Source organism: Girardinichthys multiradiatus, chromosome 20, assembly GCF_021462225.1.
Source record: "Girardinichthys multiradiatus isolate DD_20200921_A chromosome 20, DD_fGirMul_XY1, whole genome shotgun sequence".
Classification (NCBI taxonomy): domain Eukaryota; kingdom Metazoa; phylum Chordata; class Actinopteri; order Cyprinodontiformes; family Goodeidae; genus Girardinichthys; species Girardinichthys multiradiatus.
The window spans coordinates 29,851,415-29,876,298 of record NC_061812.1 but is presented as its reverse complement, the minus strand read 5'-3'; the positions used below and the strand labels follow the sequence as shown (position 1 = coordinate 29,876,298).

The window sequence follows — 24,884 nt, the reverse complement described above, 5'->3', positions numbered from 1 at the left end:
CACCACTGCCCTGTAATGCTTTGGAACCTTGATGCGGTCCATGGTTTCTGCTAGACGATGCGGTGAAGAAAATGACAAGAAAAAACCTATGATAACAGCTGAACTTCATTTGAGGTCAATAAAGTTATGGTAGATGTGTACTGATTGCAATCTGATTTAACATGTTTTTAAAAAGGTGGGTAATTCTGAACACAACCACATCCCTATTTATAAGAGTGTTTGTACACACTGCAACCACATTGTTGTAGTTTTTCACTTTCTACTTTTGTCCCTAAAAGATTTGTTGAAATGATTTATCATTGTATCATCTTTTAAAGCACTATAATCTGACATTTTAGCAGGGACGTGTAGATGTTTTTTCTGCGATATAGATACAAAAATTAAGCTCTGTGATTGTGTGAGAGGCTGAAAAGCGCTTTGAAAAAATGAAATATGATACTCTTTGTAAAGGAATCCGAACATAGTAACTTCAGTAGTCTCAAAGTTCTCAATGGTCTGTATGATGATTTATTTGCAATTACAGCTCAGTTTGTGGCGACTTTGACAAATGGGTTTCAGATATTTACACTGATTAGCTTTTCCTCAAAATATTTTCACTCTTCTTTTAATGGAAAGGATGCAAAACTGTGCCCTTGTAATGTTTGACTTCTATTCTCTCCTTTTTTCTCAGCCAATCCGTCTTACATCCCCCCACCTCAGTGCCAGCCAGGGGAGTTTGCTTGTAAGAACAACCGCTGCATCCAGGAGCGCTGGAAGTGTGACGGGGACAACGACTGTCTGGACAGCAGCGATGAGACTCCAGAGTTGTGCCGTGAGTCCAAACACATCAGGTCCTAATGCACAAGGCAGATTTAGAATCAAATCGGTGCATGATGTGTGTTGTGATGCACGGAGGAATAAAGCAATGACTGTGGATCTGGAAAATGTCTGTTTCTATGTGGTCTAAGTGCAGGCATGTTTTCATTGCAGACTAAACAACCTCTTTAAAATGTAATCTCTTTTATTTAATTTGTTCTCTCCAGACCAGCACACTTGCCCTGCTGACAGATTTAAGTGCAAGAACAACCGGTGCATCCCTTTACGCTGGCTGTGTGACGGGGACAACGACTGCGGCAACGACGAGGACGAATCCAACACCACCTGCTCAGGTGCACCAACACGCTTTGCAACATAACTGCAAACATTTTTTTCTTCCTTTTTCACTACACTGGACATAAGTTCTGTCTCTCTGTGTTTTAGCTCGGACCTGCCCGCCCAACCAGTTCTCCTGCACCAGTGGGCGCTGCATTCCTGTTTCCTGGACGTGTGACCTGGATGATGACTGTGGCGATCGGTCAGATGAACCTGCATCGTGTGGTTGGTTGACTTGTTCGCCTTATATACATTGCCTTGCAGGGGCATCCATACCCCTTGAACCTTTCAGCATTTTGCCTCATCACAACGACAAACTTCATCATAAATGTTTTCAACATTTTATACAAGGTATCATAAGTAAAATCCAGTGTAACCAATTTCCTTCAGAAGTCACTTCATCAGTAAATTGAGTCCCCCTGAGTGTGTTTTAATCTCGGTATAAATCCAGCTGTCATGTGAAGGCCTCAGAGGTTTGTTAGAGAACATCAATGAACAAACAGCATCATGAACATCAAGGAACACAGCAGACAGGTCAAGGCTAATATTGTGGTTAAGGTTAAAGCAAGCTTAGGTTATAAAACAATGTCCCAACCTTTAAACATCTTCAACATCCATCATCTGAAAGTAGAAAGAGGATGGCACATCTGTAAACCCACCAAGACACGATCATTCATCTAAACTGACTGGGTGGGCAAGAAGAGCATTAATCAGAGAGGCAGCCACAAGGCCCATGGTAGGTATTGGGAAGATATGCAATTTGCCTTGCGCTATGTAGAGGTCATATAGAAGAAGGTTCTCTGATCAGATGAAACCAAAATTAAAATTTGGCATACTTGAGGAAAAGTAATGCTGCAGGTCATAGTGGACACACCATTCCCTACTGTGAAACATGGGGGTGGCAGAATCATACTGTGGGGCTGCTTTTTTCTGTAGTTAGAAGGAAGCTGGACAGAGTTGCAATCGTGAAGGAAAACCTGTTAGAGGCTGCAAAAGAAGTTCTCCTTCCAGCAGGACAACAACTCTAAACATACAGCCAGAACTCCAATTTAGTGGTTTAGATGAAAACATATTCATATGTTAGAATGGCCAGTCGAAGTCCAGTTTTAAATTTAATTTAGAATCTGTGGAAAGACTTGAAAATATTTGTTCATACATTTTCTCGATCAATCTGACTGAGCTTGATGATTTTACAAAGAAAGAATGGATCCAGATGTGCAAAGCTGTTAAAGACACACCTCAAAAAGACTGCTGTAATTGCAGCAAAAGATGGTTCTACAACGTATTGACTCAGGGGAGCCGAATACATACGCACCCCACACTTCATAGATTAGATTAGACTCCAGATGTTTGTAAAAAAAGAAAGTAATTTTCCTTTAGCTTCACAATTATGAACTACTTTGCGTTTATCACATAAAATACCTATAAAATACATTGAGGTTTGTGGTTGTAACATAACAACATGTGTCAGGGGGCATGAATACTATTGCAAGTCACTGTAGATGATTGTAAACGCTGTTTAACATGTGAAAATGGATCATTAATAAGCATAATCTCTGAACTGTTTCTGTTTTTGCAGCCTACCCCACCTGTTTCCCCCTCACACAATTTACCTGCAACAACGGGCGCTGCATCAACATCAACTGGCGCTGCGATAATGGTTAGTGTCTATTCATTGTTGTGTTTGTTCTGTAGCAGCTCCATAGTTGCTTTTTGTCACAGTTTGCTGTGCCTGTTTCATCACCAGGCCTTCATTTCTTGTGCTTTATGTCATCTTGTGCATTTTGTACGTTTGTGTGTTTTGGTTTTCCTGTGTCGTGCTGTTCGCCCACTGTGCTGTCTTCCCTTGGTTCTGTCTTTCAGAAAAGGATTGTGACGACGGCTCTGATGAGTTGAATTGTCCAAAGCTGACCGGTTAGTGCATAGATCAGAATGCACCACAACAGTGATGATGCTATTGTTACTGACCAGTAAAGGCTTAGAGACAGTCAGGGATGCTTTTCTAACTGACATTAAGCCTCAAGCTGAGGTGTTTGTGAGGTGTTTGTGAACCCAACAGAAACCTAAACTGCTGCCTCTTTGCTGATGTGCTGCACACAAATTTGATCAATGAGAGTATCAAATTTGTGCGCATCAGTTGTAAATAATTGCCAAGTGTTTTTTTTTATAAAGCTTTAAATTTGAGTAACTTAAAAAGTATGGAGATAAATTTGTCTCAATATTATTCAATCAAAAAAAACTAATCTCAATCAAAAAATATTAAGTTGTGATCAAAACTTTCAGAGTTGTAACAATTCTTTTTTTTAATGGAATATTTTATTTTGGGGAGAAAAAAAAAATTGAACCGCCACCTTAACGTGGTGGAGGGGTTTGAGTGCTCAAATGATCCTAGAGGCTATGTTGTCTGGGGCCTAAATGCCTCTGATAGGGTCTCCCATGGCAAACAGGCTCTAGGTGATGGGTCAGACAAAGAGTGGTTCAAGAATCCCTCATGAGGACCAAAATATTGAGGCACGTGACGTAGCCCGGTACAGCGGAGCCGGGGTCCCACCCTGGAGCCGGGCCTGGGGTCGGGACTCGTCGGAGAGCGCCTGGTGGCCGGGTTGCTCCTCGCGGGACCCGGCCGGGCCAAGCCCGAACGAGAGACGCGAGGCCATCCCCCAGTGGGCCCACCACCTGCAGGGGGAACCGTGAGGGACCGGTGCAAAGAGGATTGGGTGGCGGACGAAGGTGGAGACCTCAGCGGCCCGATCCCCGGATGCTTAGGCTGGCTCTAGGGACGTGGAATTTCACCTCGCTGGGGGGGAAGGAGCCTGAGCTTGTGCGGAAGGTCGAGAGATATTGACTAGAAATAGTCGGGCTCGCCTCCACGCACAGCGTGGGTTCTGGAACCCATCTCCTTGAGAGGGGTTGGACTCTCTTCTACTCTGGAGTGGCCCACGGGGAGAGGCAGCAGGCTGGTGTGGGTTTTCTTGTTGCCCCCCAGCTCAGCCGTCTCGTGTTGGGGTTTACCCCAGTGGATGAGAGGGTCGTATCCCTGCGCCTTCGGGTTGAGGAGAGGTCTCTGACTATCATTTCAGCCTACGGGCCGAGTGGTAGTGCAGAGTACCCGGCCTTCTTGGCGTCCCTGTCGGGGGTGCTGGATAGTGCCCCTCCTGGGGACTCCATTATTCTGCTGGGGGACTTCAACGCCCACGTGGAGAACGACAGTGACACTTGGAGAGGCGTGATCGGGAGGAATGGCCTCCCCGATCTGAATCTGAGTGGTGTTTTGTTATTGGACTTCTGTGTTAGTCACGGAAGGGGCTGAGCTGTCCACTGATCACCACCTGGTGGTGAGTTGGATCCGCTGGAAGAGGAGAAAGCCGGACAGACTTGGCACGCCCAAGCGCATAGTGAGGGTCTGCTGGGAATGCCTGGCGGAGCCCTTGGCTAGGGATGTATTCAACTCCCACCTCCGGGAGAGCTTCGACCAGATCCCGGGGGATGTTGGAGACATAGAGTCCGAGTGGACCATGTTCTCCGCATCTATTGTCGATGCTGCTGCCCGTAGCTGCGGCTGTAAGGTCTGCTGTGCCTGTCGCAGCGGCAATCCCAGAACCCGGTGGTGGACACCGGCAGTAAGGGATGCTGTCAAGCTGAAGAAGGAGTCCTATCGGCTGTGGTTGGCTTGTGGGACTCCTGAGGCGGATGACGGGTACCGTGAGGCCAAGCGTGCTGCGGGCCGGGCGGTGGCAGAGGCAAAAACTCGGGCCTGGGAGGAGTTCAGTGAGGCCATGGAGAAGGACTACCGGTTGGCCTCGAAGCGATTCTGGCAAACCATCCGGCACCTGAGGACGGGGAAGCAGTGCTTCGCCAACACTGTTTATAGTGGGGGTGGGAGACTGCTGACCTCGACTGAGGACATTATCGGGCAGTGGAAGGAGTACTTCGAGGATCTCCTCAATCCTGCCATCACGCATTCCGTGGTGGAAACAGAGGCTGGGGACTCGGGGTTGGACTCTTTCATCACCCAGGCTGAAGTCACCGAGGTAGTTAAAAAGCTCCGCGGTGGCAAGGCTTTGGGGGTGGATGAGATCCGCCCTGAGTACCTCAAGTCTCTGGATGTTGTAGGGCTGTCATGGTTGACACGCCTCTTCAACATTGCGTGGCGGTCGGGGACAGTGCCTCTGGACTGGCACACTGGGGTGGTGGTCCCCCTTCATAAGAAGGGTGACCGGAGGGTGTGTTCCAACTACAGGGGGATCACACTCCTCAGCCTCCCTAGTAAGGCCTACGCCAGGGTATTGGAGAGGAGAGTCCGACCGATAGTCGAACCTCGGCTTCAGGAGGAGCAGTGTGGTTTTCGTCCCGGCCGTGGGACACTGGACCAGCTCTATACCCTCTACAGGGTGCTCGAGGGTTCATGGGAGTTTGCCCAACCGGTTCACATGTGTTTTGTGGACCTGGAGAAGGCATTCGACTGTGTCCCTCGTGATGCCCTGTGGGGGGTGCTCCAGGAGTATGGAATCGGGGGCCCTTTATTAGGGGCCATCCGGTCCCTGTACGAGCGGAGCAGGAGTTTGGTCCGCATTGCTGGCACTAAGTCGGACCTGTTCCCGGTGCATGTTGGACTCCGTCAGGGCTGCCCTTTGTCACTGGTCCTGTTCATAACTTTTATGGACAGGATTTCTAGATGCAGCCAAGGGCCGGAGGGGGTCTGGTTTGGGGATCAGTGGATTTCGTCTCTTCTTTTTGCAGATGACGTGGTCCTGCTGGCCCCCTCTAGCCAAGACCTACAGCATGCGCTGTGGCGGTTCGCAGCCGAGTGTGAAGCGGCTGGGATGAGGATCAGCTCCTCCAAGTCCGAGGCCATGGTACTCGACCGGAAAAGGGTGGCTTGTCCTCTTCAGGTTGGAGGGGAGTTCCTGCCTCAAGTGGAGGAGTTTAAGTATCTCGGGGTCTTGTTCACGAGTGAGGGAAGAATGGAGCGGGAGATCGACAGACGGATCGGTGCGGCTGCCACAGTAATGGGGGCGCTGTGCCGGTCCATTGTGGTGAAGAGAGAGCTGAGCCGAAAAGCAAAGCTCTCAATTTACCGGTCGGTCTACGTTCCTACCCTCACCTATGGCCATGAACTTTGGGTCATGACTGAAAGAACGAGATCCCGGATACAAGCGGCTGAAATGAGCTTCCTCCGTAGGGTGGCCGGGCACTCCCTTAGAGATAGGGTGAGGAGCTCGGCCATCCGGGAGGGGCTCGGAGTAGAGCCGCTGCTCCTCCACATCGAGAGGAGCCAGTTGAGGTGGCTCGGGCATCTATACCGGATGCCTCCTGGACGCCTTCCTCGGGAGGTGTTCCAGGCACCTCCCACCGGGAGGAGGCCCAGGGGACGGCCCAGGACACGCTGGAGGGACTATGTCTCTCTGCAGGCCTGGGAACGCCTTGGGCTCCCCCCGGAGGAACTGGAGGAGGTGTCTGGAGAGAGGGACGTCTGGGCGTCTCTGCTGAGTCTGCGGCCCCCGCGACCCGGTCCCGGATAAGCGGAAGACAACAAGTACGAGTACGAGTAAAACAATTGTTTGAAAAAACGTTTTTTGATTAAAATGTGTATTTCTCCAAATCTTTACAGTAAAATTATGAAATACTAATTCTGGTTATAATATAGATAACCCTCTAATAAAATCTGAATAGATTGCGTTGTCACCTCTCATGGTTTTGGATAAATAAATTCCTCAAAGTTAGGCAAAAGCATATACTGGTTAAGCATTTTGAGGTACATTAAGTTGTGTATTTCTCCAAAACTGTACAGTAAAATATTAAATATTTATTATTTTACATAAAACATGAATGTGAAAGTTGTAAAAATTTAATTAATATAAATGTTCTGTAGGTTCCTTTTCTGTTTTCCTCTTATTTTCTCAACCGTTGCCAGGATCGGGGTCCTTTCTGCTCCATTACCATAATGCACCTTGTATGCGTGACGCTAATCTTTAAGAGAGAGCTGGTGTCGTCGGGCGGGACCACGTATTTCTGACTGTCGGTTCACTTAACCGCAGTTTTCTTCTGTACAGTTGATGTCTCCTCACTGAAGCGACTCTGCAAGCCCTGCAGTTCGAGCAGAAGTTCAGAGGTGGGGGGATCAGAGTCTGCTGCTTTAGTCAGCGCTAACCAATAGGGAAACGTCTTACAGCGTTCGTCTTTAGGCCCCGCCCAGGATGTTCATGTTTCCAGAACTCAAAATTCGTTGAGTTCAACCAAAAACAGAGAGTGTCAAAACCAAAGGAGCGAGACTCGTAACCAAAGATTTTTGACATGATCAAATAAAAGTTTATGTTTTGCAAATAACTTTTTTCTCTTCGTGAGAAAAAATGACTCATTTTAATCAAATAAAGTTTTTTCAAACTATTTTTTTTCTCCCCAAAATAAAATATTACATTTAAAAAAAAATTGTTACAACTGAAAGTTTTTATCACAACTTAATATTTTTTGATTGAGATTAGTCAGTCAGTCAGTCATTTTCTACAGCTTATTCCATAGTGGGTCGCGGGGAAGCTAGTGCCTATCTGCAGCAGTCTATGGGCGAGAGACGGGGTACACCCTGGACAGGTCTGATTGAGATTAGTTTTTTTTTAATGAATATTCCAAAGGTTTTGACCACAATTTACTTTTTTGATTGAGATTAGTTTTGTTTTTTGATTGAGATTAGTTTTCAGTTTGATTGAATAATATTGAGACAAATTTACCTCCATAAAAAAGCTGTTTTTATTCTGCGGAGCTCAATCTGTCATCGCTGTGCACGGTGCCTGTTCTGATCTATGCAGTTTCTGTCATCATTTAAACTCTCATCTTTCATATTCATATTATTTGTTTGCACTTATGTATTTGAAATGGTCTGTTGTATTTGTTGCCCCTTGGATGTAGAAGTGAGTTGTTGCTGTTGCTGTATTTGTTTTCCAGATAATGACTGCGGGGACAACAGCGATGAAGCTGGGTGTCGGCATTCCTGCTCCAGCGCCCAGTTCAAGTGTAACAGCGGCCGCTGCATCCCAGATTACTGGACCTGTGATGGAGATAATGACTGTGGGGACTACAGCGACGAGACCCATGCAAACTGCACCAACACGGGTCTGTGTCTCTATCTGCTCATTTGCTCGTGGTTCCCTTGCTTTAAAGAGAGCTACAAAGGATGATCTTGTTCTTGCAGCACACCGATGTGCTACTCTGCAATTTAGCCAAGTCAGTTGTCTTTGTAATGTAACATTCTAGCTGGTATGGTCTTGAAAGAGCATTCAACCATGACCGGATCTGCTTTAATAGTAGACCATAAAACATGTCAGATGAAAATCAAGGATCAGTTATGTGTTAAACATTGGAAATATTTTGGAAATTACTTTTAATAAAGTGTGTTAATAACTAATCAGGGTTGACCAATGATCTCTAGTTTCTATAAAACCTTGAGCTGAGAAAAGGAGGCATCAACACACATGTGAGACAGCAGTTTAACCTTTAAAAAAGGTTTTACTATTTGAAAAAAAGACAAAAATATTTGACACTTGACATTTTCCACAGTTTTTTGCATCTCATATTAGCAGTTAGCATGGTTAGCACGGCTGTCATTACTAAAACATCCCTCTCTGTTATACCTGGAGAATATAGACTTTAACCTTTAGGCAGAGATTTCCAAATGCCAGGAACATTTTCATTTTTATCATATTTCATGACAGATTAAAAGCTCAAAAGAATAAAATATAACAACTTTTACATTAACACATTCAGCCTTCCTGTTATTTGCTGAAAGTTTCACTCTCTCGTTCTCTTGTAGCCTGAAGGAGCTACAGGCGTGTCTTCACATGTCAGAACATAGTTTTCTGTTTAAATTGTCTTTATATTCTTGCTTCCTCTGATTTTATGTTTAAACACCTGACTGATCTGACTGATACTGAATATTGCTAACTTTGAGACTTCCACACCAAAGACTTTTTTTTACCACATCATGATAGTGTAAGGTATGCCCTGTTCACTGAGTGGAATAAAGATAGGATTTTTCAGTTTCAGACTGGGCAGTCACAAGTCTGATCCGATTAAGCTTAAAATTTGGTTCGATTGGTACAGGCTCATCGTATTTTTGTTCTCTTCAACTGACTTTATTCAGTTTTTCTTGTCATTTAGATTTTTTTCACGACATTTCATCTTTTTTCTTGATATTTCAAAATATTTTTCTTGAAATAACCTTTCTTGAAAAAGCATTTTGACTTTTTCCCACCTTCTTTTCTCCGCTTTCCTCTTTAATCTTGAAGTGGGTAAACAACAAAAAAACACTTGATAGCACTATGTCTAATGATGCCATCTTACACATGAAAGGTGGTGCTCTTAAAGGGCCTTTAAAGTTATATTGTGTGCTTAACATGCCCAAGTCTCTTGTTACAGATGGCTGTTATAGTCATGGGAAGTTGGTTGAATCTTACCTCTGTTTTTATTCATTTACACTTTTATTTCCAGAATTCACTCCCCTCTTAAATTAGCCTGATGCATCATTCATATACATTATATTTTATGATGGTAATTGAGCTTCTTTTCAAAGCAATAGCAGAATAAAATGATTCAATGTCAGCTGGTGTAATGACTAAAACATGTCCTGAAGTCTGCTCTGTTAAAGCTGCCCTTCTTGGTACTTTTCTGCCTTATGATTTTGGACTTTATCTGTGCTCGTGACTGAAAATAACATTTTTGTTCCTCCGCAGCCACACGTCCTCCTGGTGGTTGTCACATTGATGAGTTTCAGTGTCGGATGGACGGCCTATGCATCCCGCTGCGTTGGCGCTGCGATGGAGACACCGACTGCATGGACATGAGCGATGAGAAGAACTGCGAAGGCGTCACGCACATGTGTGATCCAGCGGTGAAGTTTGGTTGCAGAGACTCTGGTGAGGAGACTTGAAGAAATATGCTTAGTAGAGTTATGTAAAGTTTTTCTTTAGTACTAACCCGGCCTTCTCTCCGCAGCTCGCTGCATCAGCAAAGCTTGGGTTTGTGATGGCGACAGCGACTGTGAGGACAACTCAGATGAGGAAAACTGCGAAGCGCTGGTGTGCAAGCTCTCCCACCACTTGTGTGCCAGCAACTCCACCATCTGCCTGCCTGCAGAGAAAATCTGCGATGGCACTGACGACTGCCCAGATGGCTCTGATGAGAAACTCTGTGGTAAGAGAAGAACAGGGCTTGGATCAGAACAGCAAGTACGACACTGAACTTTCAGACCTTTATGGCCTCATTCCTTTGCTTTGCAGATCTCTGCTCTATGAACAACGGCGACTGCAGCCATAACTGCACGGTGGCCCCCGGTGAGGGCGTGATCTGCTCATGTCCACTGGGCATGGAGCTGGGCTCTGACAACAAGACGTGTCAGATCCAGAGCTTCTGCGCCAAACACCTGAAGTGCAGTCAGCGCTGCGAACAGGACAAGTTCAGTGTTAAATGCTCGTGTTACGATGGTTGGGAGCTGGAGCCTGATATGGAGAACTGCAAGAGCACAGGTGAGAGGGCCAATTGAACGAACACCATGGTAAGAGGGCCAGGATGGGGGGAGGGGATAAACAGTTTATGTGAGGAAAAACTATATTGTTCAGCCTATATTAGCTGTATAATAAAAGTATTGGCACTTCTGGTAAAATTATGGGAAAAGCCTTAAAATAAATGCATCTTATAAAGTCTTAACTGCATGGGTGGTGAGAATTTTGCCAATGAGGGTTTTGTTCAAAAGAATAATATGTTACGATGGGATTTTTTATTCACTAAGTAAATGTTTCCATTTTAAAGGCTGGATATCTCAGTGTGACATTATGTTTCCATGTGAAATGTAGTAGTTACAGGAAAAAGTGGGGATCCATTAAGGCCAGGACTCTGTACTATTTGGAGTTAAAGCCAAAGTAATAAAAAGGAAGAGACTTGGAGGTTATCTGCTCTCAACACAAGTCTATAATAGGTCAGAAGGTTCATTGAGAGAGCATAAACATACCGCAATTTTTTAATTAAAATGATTTTCTACGAAAGGTAATAAAGAATTAAAAGCTGGAACAGATTTGATCAAAGTCATTGGAAGGTCAATTTGTCAATTTGAGTCCCCTAAAATAACTTTGAATTTTATCAGCCACATAAAAGGAATCTACTGTATTTATCTCCCCGTAGCAACTGGCCAAGAAAGAAACATGACTTTATCCTGCTGTTCCTCAGCAGCAGGTTGTAGAGACGAGCCAGCTGCGTGCTGCCGTTCATCCCGCTGCTTGTCTGGCTGCCTGTTAGCTCCAGATAACTGCTGTCTAATTTACTCCCCATTTTCATTACACAGGATTAAAGCATCTTTCAGCATAGCCCCTTTTTATTGGAAGAGTTACACGGCTGCCACCTCCAATACACAGCACGGCAGAGCTCTCCTCCACTGTTCAGAGTAAATTTATTTAAGATTTAAATCCTTTTTACAACAGTAGCCTGGCCAAAACAGACGGCGTCTCAGATGGGCAAAGCTGTACTAACACAAACTACTTCTAATGTCATACAGTTTTGTGCAACTTCAGAGATTGCTTCACTTGGTGCTTTTTGTCACACTCAGTGGTTTCAGTTCCTTAAAAACATTTTATTATCAGTAAGCTATAAAAAAAAAAAAAGTGTTTCACCTGCCACATTCAGGTACTGCCAGAACTAAAAACAAAAGAAATCACTTGGGCAGAACCTGTTCAGCAATATGAAGTAAGATCTCAACTAAGCAACACATCATACCCCATTGTAAAGAAATTTAGGAACAGCTCAGAAACACAAGCCACCTACCACTTAGCCACAAGACTTCAAAATGGGATTAACGCACCTTTTTGTCGTCTCCATGTGTTTTGTGAAAGGACCGATGTGACGAGGTGGACCAAGGTCAGCCCGCCTTGTTTTACGTCACTGATGTATGGATGGCTATGGCTTGTAACCAGAATAAAAAGGCATTTGGTTGTCAAACACCAGGATAACTACACTGAGTTCATCCACCATTACTGTTTTAAAAGGAATAGTATAAGAAGACTTCCAGCACAGATATTGTGTGTAGTGCTGCTGCCATTGTTCCGTCGCATCTCTCTCGGCTCTGTTAAAGTCAGTTTTCATGAATAAATAATAACAAAGAGGCTTGGACCGAGAACCACTGTTTACCAAAAATGAAAAGGCCTGGCTCAGATTTCTCAAAAAAATATTCAGATGTTCCCCAGAGAAAATGCTCTGTTCAAAAAAGAAAATCATACAGACAGTCAGACATTGTGGTCGTTGTAATATAATGATATGGGATTGCTTTTCTGCTTTAGAACCTCAAACCGTTACTGTAATTGACAAAACCGTGAATTTTGCTCTCTAGAAGAAAAGCCTGAATATTTCACTTGCGACCTTAAGCTCAAGCACTGATTATGCATCAGGTCAAAGTTCTGGAACACAACAGCAAGTTCAGCTCTGAATGGCTCAAAAAAAAAAAAGAAGACATGAAAGATTAGGAGTACCCCAATCAAAGCTGGGATTGTATCAAATTGAGATGCTTTGGTATCACCTTGAACAGGAGATCCATGCTTGAAAGCTGTCCAGTGTGGCTGAATTATAAAAATTCTGCAAAGAAGTGCGGGCCAAAATTGTAGGGGGCAATTACATTTTTGCTTATGATCAGCTGGGTTTGGAGAGCTTCTTTCCTTCATTAAATGAAATTATCATTTAAAAACTGCAGTTTTTACTTACTGTGGTTGTCTTTGTCTGATATTAAAATTTGTATGCTTGACCTTTAATAATTTTACCACAAAAACATTAAAAAAGAACAAGTAAGTCATTATGTAACACAATGTCAATCATTTTGGGACAAAAAAATCAGCTGTGATCCAATGATTTCTTTCCATCTTTTTTTCTGTGTTTTCGTAGATCCATTTAAGCCATTTATTATTTTCTCAAACCGCCATGAAATCCGGCGCATTGATCTGAACAAGGGGGAGTTCAGTGTCTTGGTACCGGGCCTCAGAAACACCATCGCCCTGGATTTCCATCTCAACCAGAGTTCCCTTTACTGGACTGACGTAGTGGAGGACAAGATCTATCGTGGGAAGTTGTCTGAAAATGGAGGTAAGTGTTTTGGTTTTTTTGTGTGGTTATTGTTTTGTCAGATATGTATTTCTTAGTGCCTGGTAATCAAATATATAAATAGACAGGCTCCGAGATGTTTTGTAATAAACTTTTAAACCTTTTTTTCATTTGAATGAGTTATGTGTTAAAAATATCCTGTGCTAGCCAGCTTCATTAATTCAAACTTGACAGAAAAATGTTAGCATGTGTTAACATTGTTCCAAATGCCATACTGACTCATCCCAAATAACTACTCATCACTCTCATTAGGGAGGCAGTGGGAAATTAAAGGGTTAGAAAGAGGCTGTGATGTGTCTCTTTAGCCCTGACACCACATATTTAGTTTTTAGGAGCTGCTCTGTAATTGTACTGTCACTTCCTCTTTTGCTTTTACTGTGACGGTGTGTTTTCTCCTCAGCGTGGTATCTAAACATTTCATTAGGAGAAAATTTGTGATACTTGGAGTCTTATTACAATTATATAATTTCTAAGTACTAAAGCGCAGCAGATCAGTGCTGCGGGCTACAGTACAACGTGAAAAAGCTGTGATCGGCAGATTCTTGTCAGTGAAACCTTTAACCACATAAGATTAAAAAGAGTGCAAATTCAACAAGTATCTTCAGCACCCCAGATAATTATCTGTTTTACTAAGTAGTGCAATGAAGTAAGATTTGATTAGGCTTCATACAAGAAGGGCCTTGAAGAGATTAGCCTTCACAACTTGATAAAAGGCTGCAGATGAAGGACCTGATAAAAAGTTGAGATGTTCGAATGTTCTTTTGTCTTTTTTCCTTCCTCTTCTGCAGCTTTAACCAGCTTTGATGTAGTGATCCAGTACGGATTGGCTACACCTGAGGGTCTGGCAGTGGACTGGATAGCGGGAAATATTTACTGGGTGGAAAGCAACCTTGATCAGATCGAAGTGGCCAAGTTGGACGGCACCATGAGGACTACTCTGCTGGCTGGGGAAGTGGAACACCCTAGAGCTATTGCTCTCGACCCCCGTGATGGGTAACAGCTGCACTGCTTTCTTTACCACCTGCAAATAAAATGGAGCACAATGACAACAAGTCGCAATGTTGAAATATTTTTCTGCAGAATTCTGTTCTGGACAGACTGGGATGCTAGCTTACCAAGGATTGAGGCTGCATCTATGAGCGGAGAAGGCAGGAAGACAATCCATAAGGAGACAGGCAGTGGAGGCTGGCCTAACGGGCTCACTGTTGATTATCTGGAGCGGCGTATATTGTGGATTGATGCCAGGTCAAACAAATAAGAAAAACACCTTTTTATCTTCACATTTTATTTCAGGAGTTTTACTGAAAAGATTAACTAAAGTTGTTACATACATAGGTCTGATGCCATTTATTCTGCAAAGTATGATGGTTCTGGACTGATCGAGGTTCTGAGGGGCCACGAGTACCTCTCACATCCATTTGCCGTCACCATGTATGGTGGAGAGGTTTACTGGACGGACTGGAGGACCAACACGCTGGCCAAGGCAAACAAGTGGACTGGGAACAATGTGACTGTTGTCCAGAGAACTAATACACAACCTTTTGACCTGCAGGTCTATCATCCATCCAGACAGCCACAAGGTATGAAGTGTAAACATTCACAGTCAATTAGAGGCCAATGATTTTTACCATTACAACTTATTTGTTGTAAATTTACTTGATAATTTACCTGAAAAAGTGCTTTTCTCTTAGCATTTTACAGCTCATCCAACCTTGTATGTTTAGTTGTGTTTTGACTGCAGAGATCAGGCTTGTCTCGACCAATACCGATTTCCAATTTCTTTCGCATGTAACCTACACATCTCGATTTAGACCAGTTCTGATTTTGTTCTGCTAAGATCTTTAGCTCTTAGAACAGAAAAAATATTGTGCAAGTTCTTCGATAGAGATGGTAGTTTTGAAACCCAACAAAAAATTCTAACTGCATTAATGAAATCATCCTTAGTGGAAATATTAATTAGATGAATTCAATAAGGCACCGGCTTCCACTTTCAGTACCACTGGAGGCAAAGAAAAAAAACTTTCTCATCAGTCAGTTTGTAAAGACTGAATATTCTAACCGGTAAGGTTCTAAGCCAATGGCCTAGGGTCAGGAATCGAACCTTGGCCAGCTGCATTGAGGACTGAAGCCTTCACACATGGTGCGCCAGCTCTACCACTTAGCCACACAGTGCCCCATCAACCGATTTAAAGTGTGAACACAAAGTTTGAAAGCATTTTCATCCACAAACTGCTCTTCATGGGATTTTGTTGTTGTTTGTTTTTCTGACCCTTCTCTGTAAACCCAACTGGTGGTAGATCAGCATTTTCTGATATACTTTGATCAACTTCTTTGGCACTAACGACCTCCCCTTTCTTCCCTATTCTGATGCTGATTGGCTAATTTACTATTTGTGTTAAGGATAATATATCAAGTGCAGCTAATAAAGTGCTCTTGTGTGTGCTTGTACACATTCTGAGTCCTTCTTTCTTCTGTCCAGCTCCTAACCCCTGTGCAGCTAAAGAAGGCAAAGAACCCTGCTCCCACCTCTGTCTGATCAACTACAAACAGACGTTTTCGTGTGCTTGTCCTCACCTTATGAAGTTGGGCCCTGACAAACGAACATGTTTTGGTAAGTCTGAACACATGCAAATAAATGCACATTGCGGTAGGAAACACACTTTTGATTTCATTACATGTTTGTTTTTTGTTGCTGCATGTGTGCAGAAGAATGAGTCTCTGAAGAAGGAAAGTTTGAGCTTAGAATAATGTTTTCCTCTTTAAGCAGCTGCAGTTTGTTTTTTGTTTGAGTTTAATATTCAGGGCATGATTCTCGATTGATCTGAGAACCCATTGTGACTGTCCCCCGCATCCACAACATATTCTTGCCTGACTGAGTTTGACAGAGTCTTTAAGCTCCCATCTCAATTCCCCTTTCCATTTTCTCTGTCTGTCACTGAAGCTGCACAGATTTAAACAAACACGGACTGTTAACATTATCCTATTGGTTTTATATTTCCACTGATTGAATTTACTCTCCCCACCGTTGCTTTGGTATTGAGTTAACCTGCCACATTTAATAACCTTAATAAAAAAATCAAATTGAATTTGTTCAAGTTTGTTCAAGTGGCATATACAAAGATGCATTCCTCCTTGCAGCAACTATCCTTTCACAGATTAGGCATTAGTTACTTCTCAGAGATTCCCCATTTGACATGTTGCTGTATTTACCACTTGATTCATTTTATTGAGCATTTTGTCTCCCCCGCAGAGTCTCGTCAGTTTCTGCTATATGCTCGACAAATAGAGATCAGAGGAGTGGACATAGATAACCCATACTACAACTACATCATCTCCTTCACCGTGCCGGACATCGACAACGTGACCGTAGTGGACTATGATGCTCTAGAGCACCGCATCTACTGGTCAGATGTGCGAACACAAACAGTCAAGAGAGCATTTATTAATGGAACCGGAGTTGAGACTGTGGTCTCTGCTGGTAAGGACAAAATACAAGACAAGCCAGACTATCTTTCAAAGGCTTGTTACTTAGACTAGTAAAGGGAATGTCTGTTTGGACAGATTCCTCCCAGATATTTGCTCTAAATTTTAATAAAGTAGTACAATTACAAAGGATTTTCAGCATTAACCAAAATGTTTTTATAATTGAAATTGTGATTTAAAAAAAACATTTGGTTGATTTTGGGTTCGTGGTCAAATCTAAGTTAGAAATGACTTTAAAAAATTTCTAGTGCTTTAGTTTACCAAAGATTTCTTGCTGTCTGAAGGGTTTAGGGCTCATACTGCTTTTCTAGTTTTTCCAGTCATTCATGTATGTTACATTTATCCAACCACTGCATGCTTAATTCAGTGGTTTGTCTTAAAACAAAGTAGTTAGTATTAATGTGTAACAGCAACCAGTAAATTTCAGTTTATAAAAATCAGTGTCAAACATGTTTCAGAAATTACTATGATACAGCATATTTCCATAGTCTGTTTTAAATAATAAAGAAAATACTTTTTTTAAGTTGGCTTCTTTTGGGTAACTTTGAGTGGTTATTATCTTACCTGTAGTGGACATCATTCAGAATCAGAGATTTCCCAGTGCTAAACCAGGGCTGGTGCTGAAGCCAGTTCTTTATTTGTTCTTTAAAAGGACTGATTTGCTTGTCCACAATTTCAGAGTTACGTCTGAGCCATGTAACATGAAACAAATCTGCAGTCTTAGATCCTTCCTCTGTTATATTCAGAATGTTTTGTAGAGGTTTACAGTTCATCATGAGAGTTCACTAATACCCAAATTTATAGTCTGTTTTTATGAAGGCTCCTGCAGTCCTGACCAGCTCCTCGCTGATCAGTATTAGAGTTTGAGGCACGATTTATTAAAACAACATAACTGAAGTTTCGTTTATGTTCAGAAGTTTAATTTTAAATTATGCAAATTACAACTAGCATGCGTGGGTTCTCACCGGGTACTCCGGCTTCCTCCCACAGTCCAAAGACATGCCTGTTAGGTTAATTGGTCTCTCTAAATTGACCTTAGGTGTATGAATGAGTGTGTGCATGGTTGTTTGTGTGTTGCCCTGCGATGGACTGGCGATCTGTCCAGGGTGTACCCCGCCTCTCGCCCATAGACTGCTGGAGATAGGCACCAGCTCCCCCGCAACCCACTATGGAATAAGCGGTAGAAAATGACTGACTGACTGACAACTAGCATATAGACACACATTGTTCAGTTGAGAAAATTATGAAAACCTGACCATTATCTAGATAAAGTAAAAGAGCAGCAGTTATAAAGAGAATGACTGAATAAAGGTTCATACTGTAGTCTTTCCTTTGACCTCTCTGATGTCTAACTGATTTAAAAAAAGCTTGTTGAGGTTTTGTCTAAACCCAGGAGCTGATCTTTAATTAAATGTTCTTGTGTTTCATCAGATCTACCCAATACACATGGCTTGGCGGTGGACTGGGTGTCTAGGAACCTGTTCTGGACTAGTTATGATGCCAATAAGAAACAGATTAACGTCGCCAGACTGGATGGCTCCTTTAAAAATGCTGTCATCCAGGGCTTGGACAAACCACACTGTCTAGTGATGCATCCAGTACTGGGGTCAGTACCACACACTCATGCACACAGAAATAGAAATAGGCTCATCATAAAGAAGCAACGTAAAACTGATCTTTTTGAGACTAGTTGGGTGCATTGCAAAGGTAGTTTTATAGACAACCTTATTATATACTGTACTTTTCATTTAAAGTCCTCCTAAAGCAAATAAATAAATAAAGGTTTAATCAGTTTTAGCATTTGTTTAAAGAATCTGTCTTGAGTGTAGAGCAAGCCAGCTTTTGTTTCACCAAGTTGTTTTCTACTCAGAACTAGACATGATCAAATGTGGTTCAGATTTCTACAAAAGGTTGAACAAATCCTTTAGCTTAGCGGCGACTTGAAGGCTTCAAATCAGACTCAGGCTTCAGCAGCATTTGCCAGTTGTGGTGAAATATTTTCTAACAGGGCTTACATGATGTAAAACACTGGTGGGGGCACTGTTTTCCACTGAGTGGACATTCAAACAATCTGCAGAACGCTCGTCTGGAAAAGTAACAGATAACTGTTTTTTTTTACCTGAGTGCTAAGGGTACCCCAGACATTGCTGCCCTGGGCGAAGAGCCATATTGTCCATATCAAAAACTGCTACTGGTTTTACAGATAACAAAAACACAATACTTTGGACTCTCACAGTTTTCCCCTTTCATGTAGTCACTGTTATTTATTATTCTTAACGGGGTGCTAACCTTTAAGAGATTTCTAACTCTGAAAGTGGCTTTAAAGTTTGTTCTCTCATTTGATTGCTGTCCTCTGTTGCTTCTTTCTTTTATTTTGGTGCCCTCTGAGCTCAGATAGACTCCGTATGTCTGATTCACTGCCAGTGTCTCTGTCTTTCAGTCTCTTTTTTTCCATCTCAGTTCCCTTTGTTTATCCTACATCCTGTCCCCTCCTGCGTTACTTAAAACATTCATTTTTTCCCCTCCTGAAACTTCCTCCCCCTAATCTCCAAACAGAATTTGGCCCCAGCCTCCCCCTCAGTCAAACAGCTCACAGACAAACCATCTGTACTTTTTAATACACAGTGTTTGCATTCTGCAGGAATATGTGTGCTTTTGAGTGTTTGATTTCCATTTGGAAAGCGTGTGTGTTGTTGTTTACTCCGTCGTCTCTTTGAAGGACTCAGTAAAGCAGAGGACTGTTTCCGAGCAGAACGTTTTTTGGTGTGAGTGAAAATGAGAAGCAGATGTTAGAACCATATGCTGGGGTTGTCTGCGTTCTCTGCCACACAAACACACTTGACCCCAACTGGAGTGGGTGGGGTCAAGAAAGGTTGGGGCTGGATAAACTATGTGTGTGTGTTTGCACAAAAACACTTGAAGATCTAAGTCTCTTTATTTCGAGACATGTTAACAAATATATTAAAGGGTGTGGCTGGATGTGGTCCGAATTAACAGGAAATGATACACATTAAATATATACTGCACTGAGTGACCTGCATACACAATGACGCACGATAACAATATCAGATAAGTGTAAGTAGGTTTTATGTTACGCTCAACTAAGTTAAGAAATTAAAACAATAACTTAAAATGAAGCTTTTATTTCATTTTCCAAGTTTTCTAAGGTGAAGGAATTTATGGAATCTGTTGAGAGCAAAGACATACTGTGCTTGGCAAAAGTGTCCCTTCCCCTTGAAAACCAAGTAGAACATAATTGGCAAGCATCATGAAGACCAAGGAGCACAGTAGACAGGTTACAGAGAAAGATGTGGAGAACTGTAAAGCAGACCTTGGTTCTAAAACAATATGCCAAACTCCCCAAATCTACCAAAATCTGGCCATCCACCTAAACTGACGGGCCTTAATCAAACTGAGAATCTTTGGCAAGTTTTGATAATTGCTGTTCACAGAGGTTCTCTGTCCAGTCTGACTGGTTTTGACTGGTTTTGCAATAATAAATAGACAAAAACATTTTGATGTGCAAAACTGGTAGAGACGTATCCTATGCCACAATATTCAGATTTTTGTTTTGTGAAAGAGTTTCAGAACCATGTATCATTTGTTCTACATCAGTTATGTTGTTCTAGCAGACAAACTCACAATAAAATACATCGAAGTTTGAGACTGTAACCTGACAACGTGAACAGTACAAGGAATAAAAATACTTTTGTGAGGCATTGTAAGATGAATTGGTTAAAGCTAAGCTCAAAGTTTACAATGGCAAAATATTTTTCTTTCCATCATGCATTTCTGATGTGTTCTCCTCTTAAAAAGCCTCTAAAATAGATGGTTATCTGTGTGTCCACATCAGGAAGCTGTACTGGACAGATGGCGACAACATCAGCATGGCCAACACAGATGGCAGCAACCGCAGTGTCCTCTTCACCAACCAAAAGGGCCCTATTGGTGAGAGACCTGCTGTCCCTGTGTTTGTGACTGAGAGACAGCGCCCCTTAGTGATGAGGACAGAAAGTTGCTCATACATACTTTGTTTTTTCTTTATTAGGCCTCTCCATTGACTTTGATACGAATCAGCTCTACTGGATCAGCTCAGGAAACGGCACCATCAACCGCTGTAAACTGGACGGTTCTGGACTAGAGACGCTTGAAGGCGCCAAGGGCAAGCTCATCAAGGCTACAGCTCTTGCTATTATGGGTAGGCCTTTCTAAAATGTTTACTTGCGGCTACTTTCAGAAATTCACAGTTTTAGTTGTGGCTTTTTACAGAAACTGATAATCACTATTTTGCGTGATGTTCACCCAAAGGGGATAAGTTGTGGTGGGCGGACCAGGGAACTGACCAGATAGGAACATGTGATAAGAAAGATGGTGGCAACTGGAAGGTCCTGAGGAACAGCACTTCGCCCATGATGCACATGAAGATCTACAACGAAACTGTGCAAAAAGGTGCAATATTTGTTTTTGAGATTTCTTCGAAAGAAAAAGTGCGTGTTTGTCTCACAGAGGGTTTAATTTAAAGCCTGCATGTAGAATGTTTATCCCAAGCACCTCTGTTTATGCCATTGTTACTCATCTTTGATATATTTTGTGCGTTTGTGCTTTTCGGCTCCCAGGCACCAATCTCTGCAGCAAAAACAATGGAGACTGCTCCCAGCTATGCCTCCCCACGTCCCCGACCACCAGAACCTGCATGTGCACTGCAGGATACAGCCTGCGAACCGGGCAGCAGTCTTGCGAGGGTAGGACACATTTCCATGCAAACAAAGATCCTAATTTCAATAAAATTTTGGTTCACAAGCTGATATAAATGGTCAGGGAGTAGATTGATTTCAAAGAGCTACTTTTGTGTTTGTCTACAGGAGTGGGCTCTTTCCTTCTGTATTCTGTTCATGAAGGGATTCGTGGCATTCCTTTAGACCCTTCAGACAAGTCTGATGCTCTGGTGCCAGTCTCTGGCACCTCACTAGCTGTTGGCATAGATTTTCATGCTGGTAAGGCTTTCCTAAATATTTATATTTTTCTCCTATGGCTTTAAAGTTAATATTTCTATTTACAAATGAAGCTAGTGCGCTTTATCATATGGCGTTACCAAAAATGTTTATTTTCTTCTTTCCGATAGAGAATGACACAATCTACTGGGTGGATATGGGCCTGAGTACCATCAGCAGGGCCAAGAGAGATCAGACCTGGAGAGAAGACGTGATTACTAATGGCATTGGGAGAGTAGAGGGAATCGCTGTTGACTGGATAGCTGGTGAGAGGCATCACTAAAAAGGACTGGATATTGTAAAAATTGAGAATTACTCAAAAACAATGCATTCATTTGCTCATTATCGAGATAAAATATTTTGTTTTTAACATTCATAATTTAAAACAGGAAACTAAAGAATTCATAAACGGGTGCAATTAAGTTTCATCAAAAAGTTTAATGATTTTATTAATTTACTTCAAATACAGACACTTCTATATTGTATAGACAGACAGAGCATGTATTTCTCCTAATTCAGATGGTTATGCTTTACAGATAAGGCAAACCCAACATGCAGTTTCTCATAAAATTAGAATCTTACATAAGACCAGTAAAGAAGGAATTTTTAATATAGAAATATTGTGTTGTGGAGTACAAAATCATGGGGGAGTGCTCAGCAGACAATTATTAAGACCCTCCACAGGGACAGTAAGTCACAAAAGGTCATTGCCAAAGAAGTTAGCTTTTCACAGAGTGCTATATTAAGGAATTTTAATTGTAAAGTTGAGTGGAAGGAAAAAGTTTTGTATTACAAAGGTTCACAAGCCACATAGATATCCCCAGTTTTTAGGAGATTTTCACGAAAACCCTATCTAAAAATGTTTGGTGAGAATCACACAGCATGTGCTGCAACTGGAGTCAGTGCTTCAATAGCCAGCACATCAAGGCTTATCAAGGACACGGGCTAAACAAACGCCTCGGCAGGTCAGCCACAATGTGCTGCTCCAACCACATGTTAAATTGTTTAGAAAACAATGATCTGGCAACGTATATCTGATTCAACACATGCAACAGCTTTTTTCAAGAAACTCGCATCTTGCTCCTGCTGTGTTTTCATGTGTTTTCATGGTCTGCTGAAATGCTAGCCTAGCGCTAGCATGTTAGCTTTGCTTTTTTATGTTGGTCGTATCATATTTCAGTTTATCGTGTGTGGAAAAAACTTTAAGAAAAAGCTATTCTCCATTTCTTGAATTTCATTAACCCCGGGTTTCAGCTGTGTTTTGTCTTACACCATAAAGAGTAGATCACATGACACAGACAGAAAGGAAGCTGCAGCAGTCATTACAGTCTCTCTTTCACTGTGAACATCATTGTAAAGAGTGTAAAACACTTACAGTTATAGAAAAAAACCACGATTCTCACCTATAATACAGTTTTACAAGCACACAAAAATGGGCCAGGATTATTAGAAAATGGCTCCAAAAAGTTTTTTTTTTTTTGTAAATCACCCCTCAGTAAAAACATGTTGCTGTTAAAAATCCTGCATGCATTTTTAAGGAATAGCTTGGTGGTACATTGTAAGAGTAGGTAATAAACTCTGAGCTGTCCGCAATTAACTTGGTATACTGATTTATTTCAAATCGTATAATTATATTTTTATTTTATTTTTTGTTTCTCTGCTGAGAGACGAAAAACACTTGCACTAAAATAGAGACAGAAGAGGAAAAACCTGTACTTTTCAGACTAAATAAAGTGGAAAAAATGTTGAGTGCTGTAAATATTTTTATGTCATACATATAGCATGTCTACGGATCTGTATGTGCTTCAACATTTCTCCTCTGTCCTAACAGGAAACATCTATTGGACCGACCAAGGTTTCGATGTGATCGAGGTGGCTCGACTGAATGGCTCCTTCCGTTTCGTGGTGATCTCCCAGGGCCTGGACAAGCCACGGGCCATCACTGTAAATCCTGAGAAAGGGTGAGAACTCCACATCTGTTGGCATATGTTAGTATTGATTACTAAGGAAGTCATCTGTGAGCTTTTCTGTGTTGCTACATGCTTTTCCATTCAGCTACCTGTTCTGGACGGAGTGGGGTCAGTACCCTCGTATCGAACGGTCTCGCCTGGATGGTTCACAGAGGGCAATCCTGGTTAACTCTAGTATCAGCTGGCCCAATGGGATCTCCATTGATTATAAGGTAGGCCACGACGGACCACTTCTTAATACCTAAAGTGCAGGGAGCATGCAGGATCATAATTACTTCATGTTGGTGCATAGGAGGGTCTGCTGTACTGGTGTGATGCCAGGACAGACAAGATTGAGCGCATTAACTTGGAGACTGGAGAAAATAGGGAGGTGGTGCTGGCCAGCAACAACATGGACATGTTCTCTGTGTCTGTGTTTGAGAGCTACATCTACTGGAGTGATAGGTCAGATATTCCCCAGCTGTCAGTATGGTTTTCTTTACGTTTCCAAGCATAAACCTTTGTTGAATTCTGCTTTTTTCATGCAGGACGCATGCTAATGGTTCTATTAAGAGAGGCAGCAAGGACAATGCAACAGACTCCGTCTCTCTGAGAACTGGTATTGGGGTGCAGCTTAAGGATATCAAGGTTTTCAACAGGGCCAGACAACAAGGTAAGCAAAACCAAAGAGGAAAAATATGTATAATTCGATTTAATTATCAAATCAGTCCATGTCATTATTTTTGTTCCTGTTCACAGGAACTAATGTGTGCAAGGTCAACAACGGCGGCTGCGAGCAGCTCTGTCTTTACCGTGGCAACGGCCAGCGCACTTGCGCCTGCGCTCACGGCATGTTGGCCGAGGATGGCCAAGGCTGCCGCGACTACGACGGCTACCTTCTCTACTCGGAGCGCACCATACTGAAAAGCGTCCACTTGTCGGACGAGAACAACCTGAACGCGCCCATAAAGCCGTTTGAAGACCCAGAACACATGAAGAACATAATTGCACTCACATTTGATTATAGAGGAGGAGGGGCCAAAGGAGCCAACCGCATCTTCTTCAGTGACATTCATTTTGGTAACATCCAGCAGATCAGCAGTAATGGATCGGACCGCAGAACTGTTGTAGAGAGTGAGTTATCCCCACTTTTCTTTTTTAGTTTTGAAACTCATTCACCCTCCAACCTAGCTATTGAGCCTTA

The 24,884-nt window shown here is 42.5% G+C and overlaps 1 protein-coding gene across 3 annotated transcripts in view; it reads left to right on the top strand.

Annotated features, from left to right (window-relative positions):
* The window catches only part of LOC124856714 (low-density lipoprotein receptor-related protein 1-like), a 149,324-nt gene that overhangs the window by 92,745 nt on the left and 31,695 nt on the right, over positions 1–24,884 (top strand). For all 3 annotated transcript variants that reach the window (XM_047347470.1, XM_047347471.1, XM_047347469.1), the window contains exons 16-41: positions 671–811; positions 1,023–1,148; positions 1,240–1,356; positions 2,711–2,791; positions 8,071–8,238; positions 9,855–10,037; positions 10,117–10,314; positions 10,401–10,646; positions 13,042–13,239; positions 14,046–14,250; positions 14,338–14,502; positions 14,593–14,837; positions 15,737–15,868; positions 16,508–16,735; positions 18,172–18,346; positions 20,594–20,688; positions 20,789–20,938; positions 21,049–21,189; positions 21,357–21,482; positions 21,603–21,734; positions 21,863–21,997; positions 23,563–23,692; positions 23,787–23,913; positions 23,994–24,145; positions 24,229–24,353; positions 24,440–24,814. In XM_047347470.1, the coding sequence (XP_047203426.1) occupies positions 671–811; positions 1,023–1,148; positions 1,240–1,356; positions 2,711–2,791; positions 8,071–8,238; positions 9,855–10,037; positions 10,117–10,314; positions 10,401–10,646; positions 13,042–13,239; positions 14,046–14,250; positions 14,338–14,502; positions 14,593–14,837; positions 15,737–15,868; positions 16,508–16,735; positions 18,172–18,346; positions 20,594–20,688; positions 20,789–20,938; positions 21,049–21,189; positions 21,357–21,482; positions 21,603–21,734; positions 21,863–21,997; positions 23,563–23,692; positions 23,787–23,913; positions 23,994–24,145; positions 24,229–24,353; positions 24,440–24,814 (4,296 nt within the window). The remainder of the gene's footprint in view (positions 1–670; positions 812–1,022; positions 1,149–1,239; positions 1,357–2,710; positions 2,792–8,070; positions 8,239–9,854; positions 10,038–10,116; positions 10,315–10,400; positions 10,647–13,041; positions 13,240–14,045; positions 14,251–14,337; positions 14,503–14,592; positions 14,838–15,736; positions 15,869–16,507; positions 16,736–18,171; positions 18,347–20,593; positions 20,689–20,788; positions 20,939–21,048; positions 21,190–21,356; positions 21,483–21,602; positions 21,735–21,862; positions 21,998–23,562; positions 23,693–23,786; positions 23,914–23,993; positions 24,146–24,228; positions 24,354–24,439; positions 24,815–24,884) is intronic.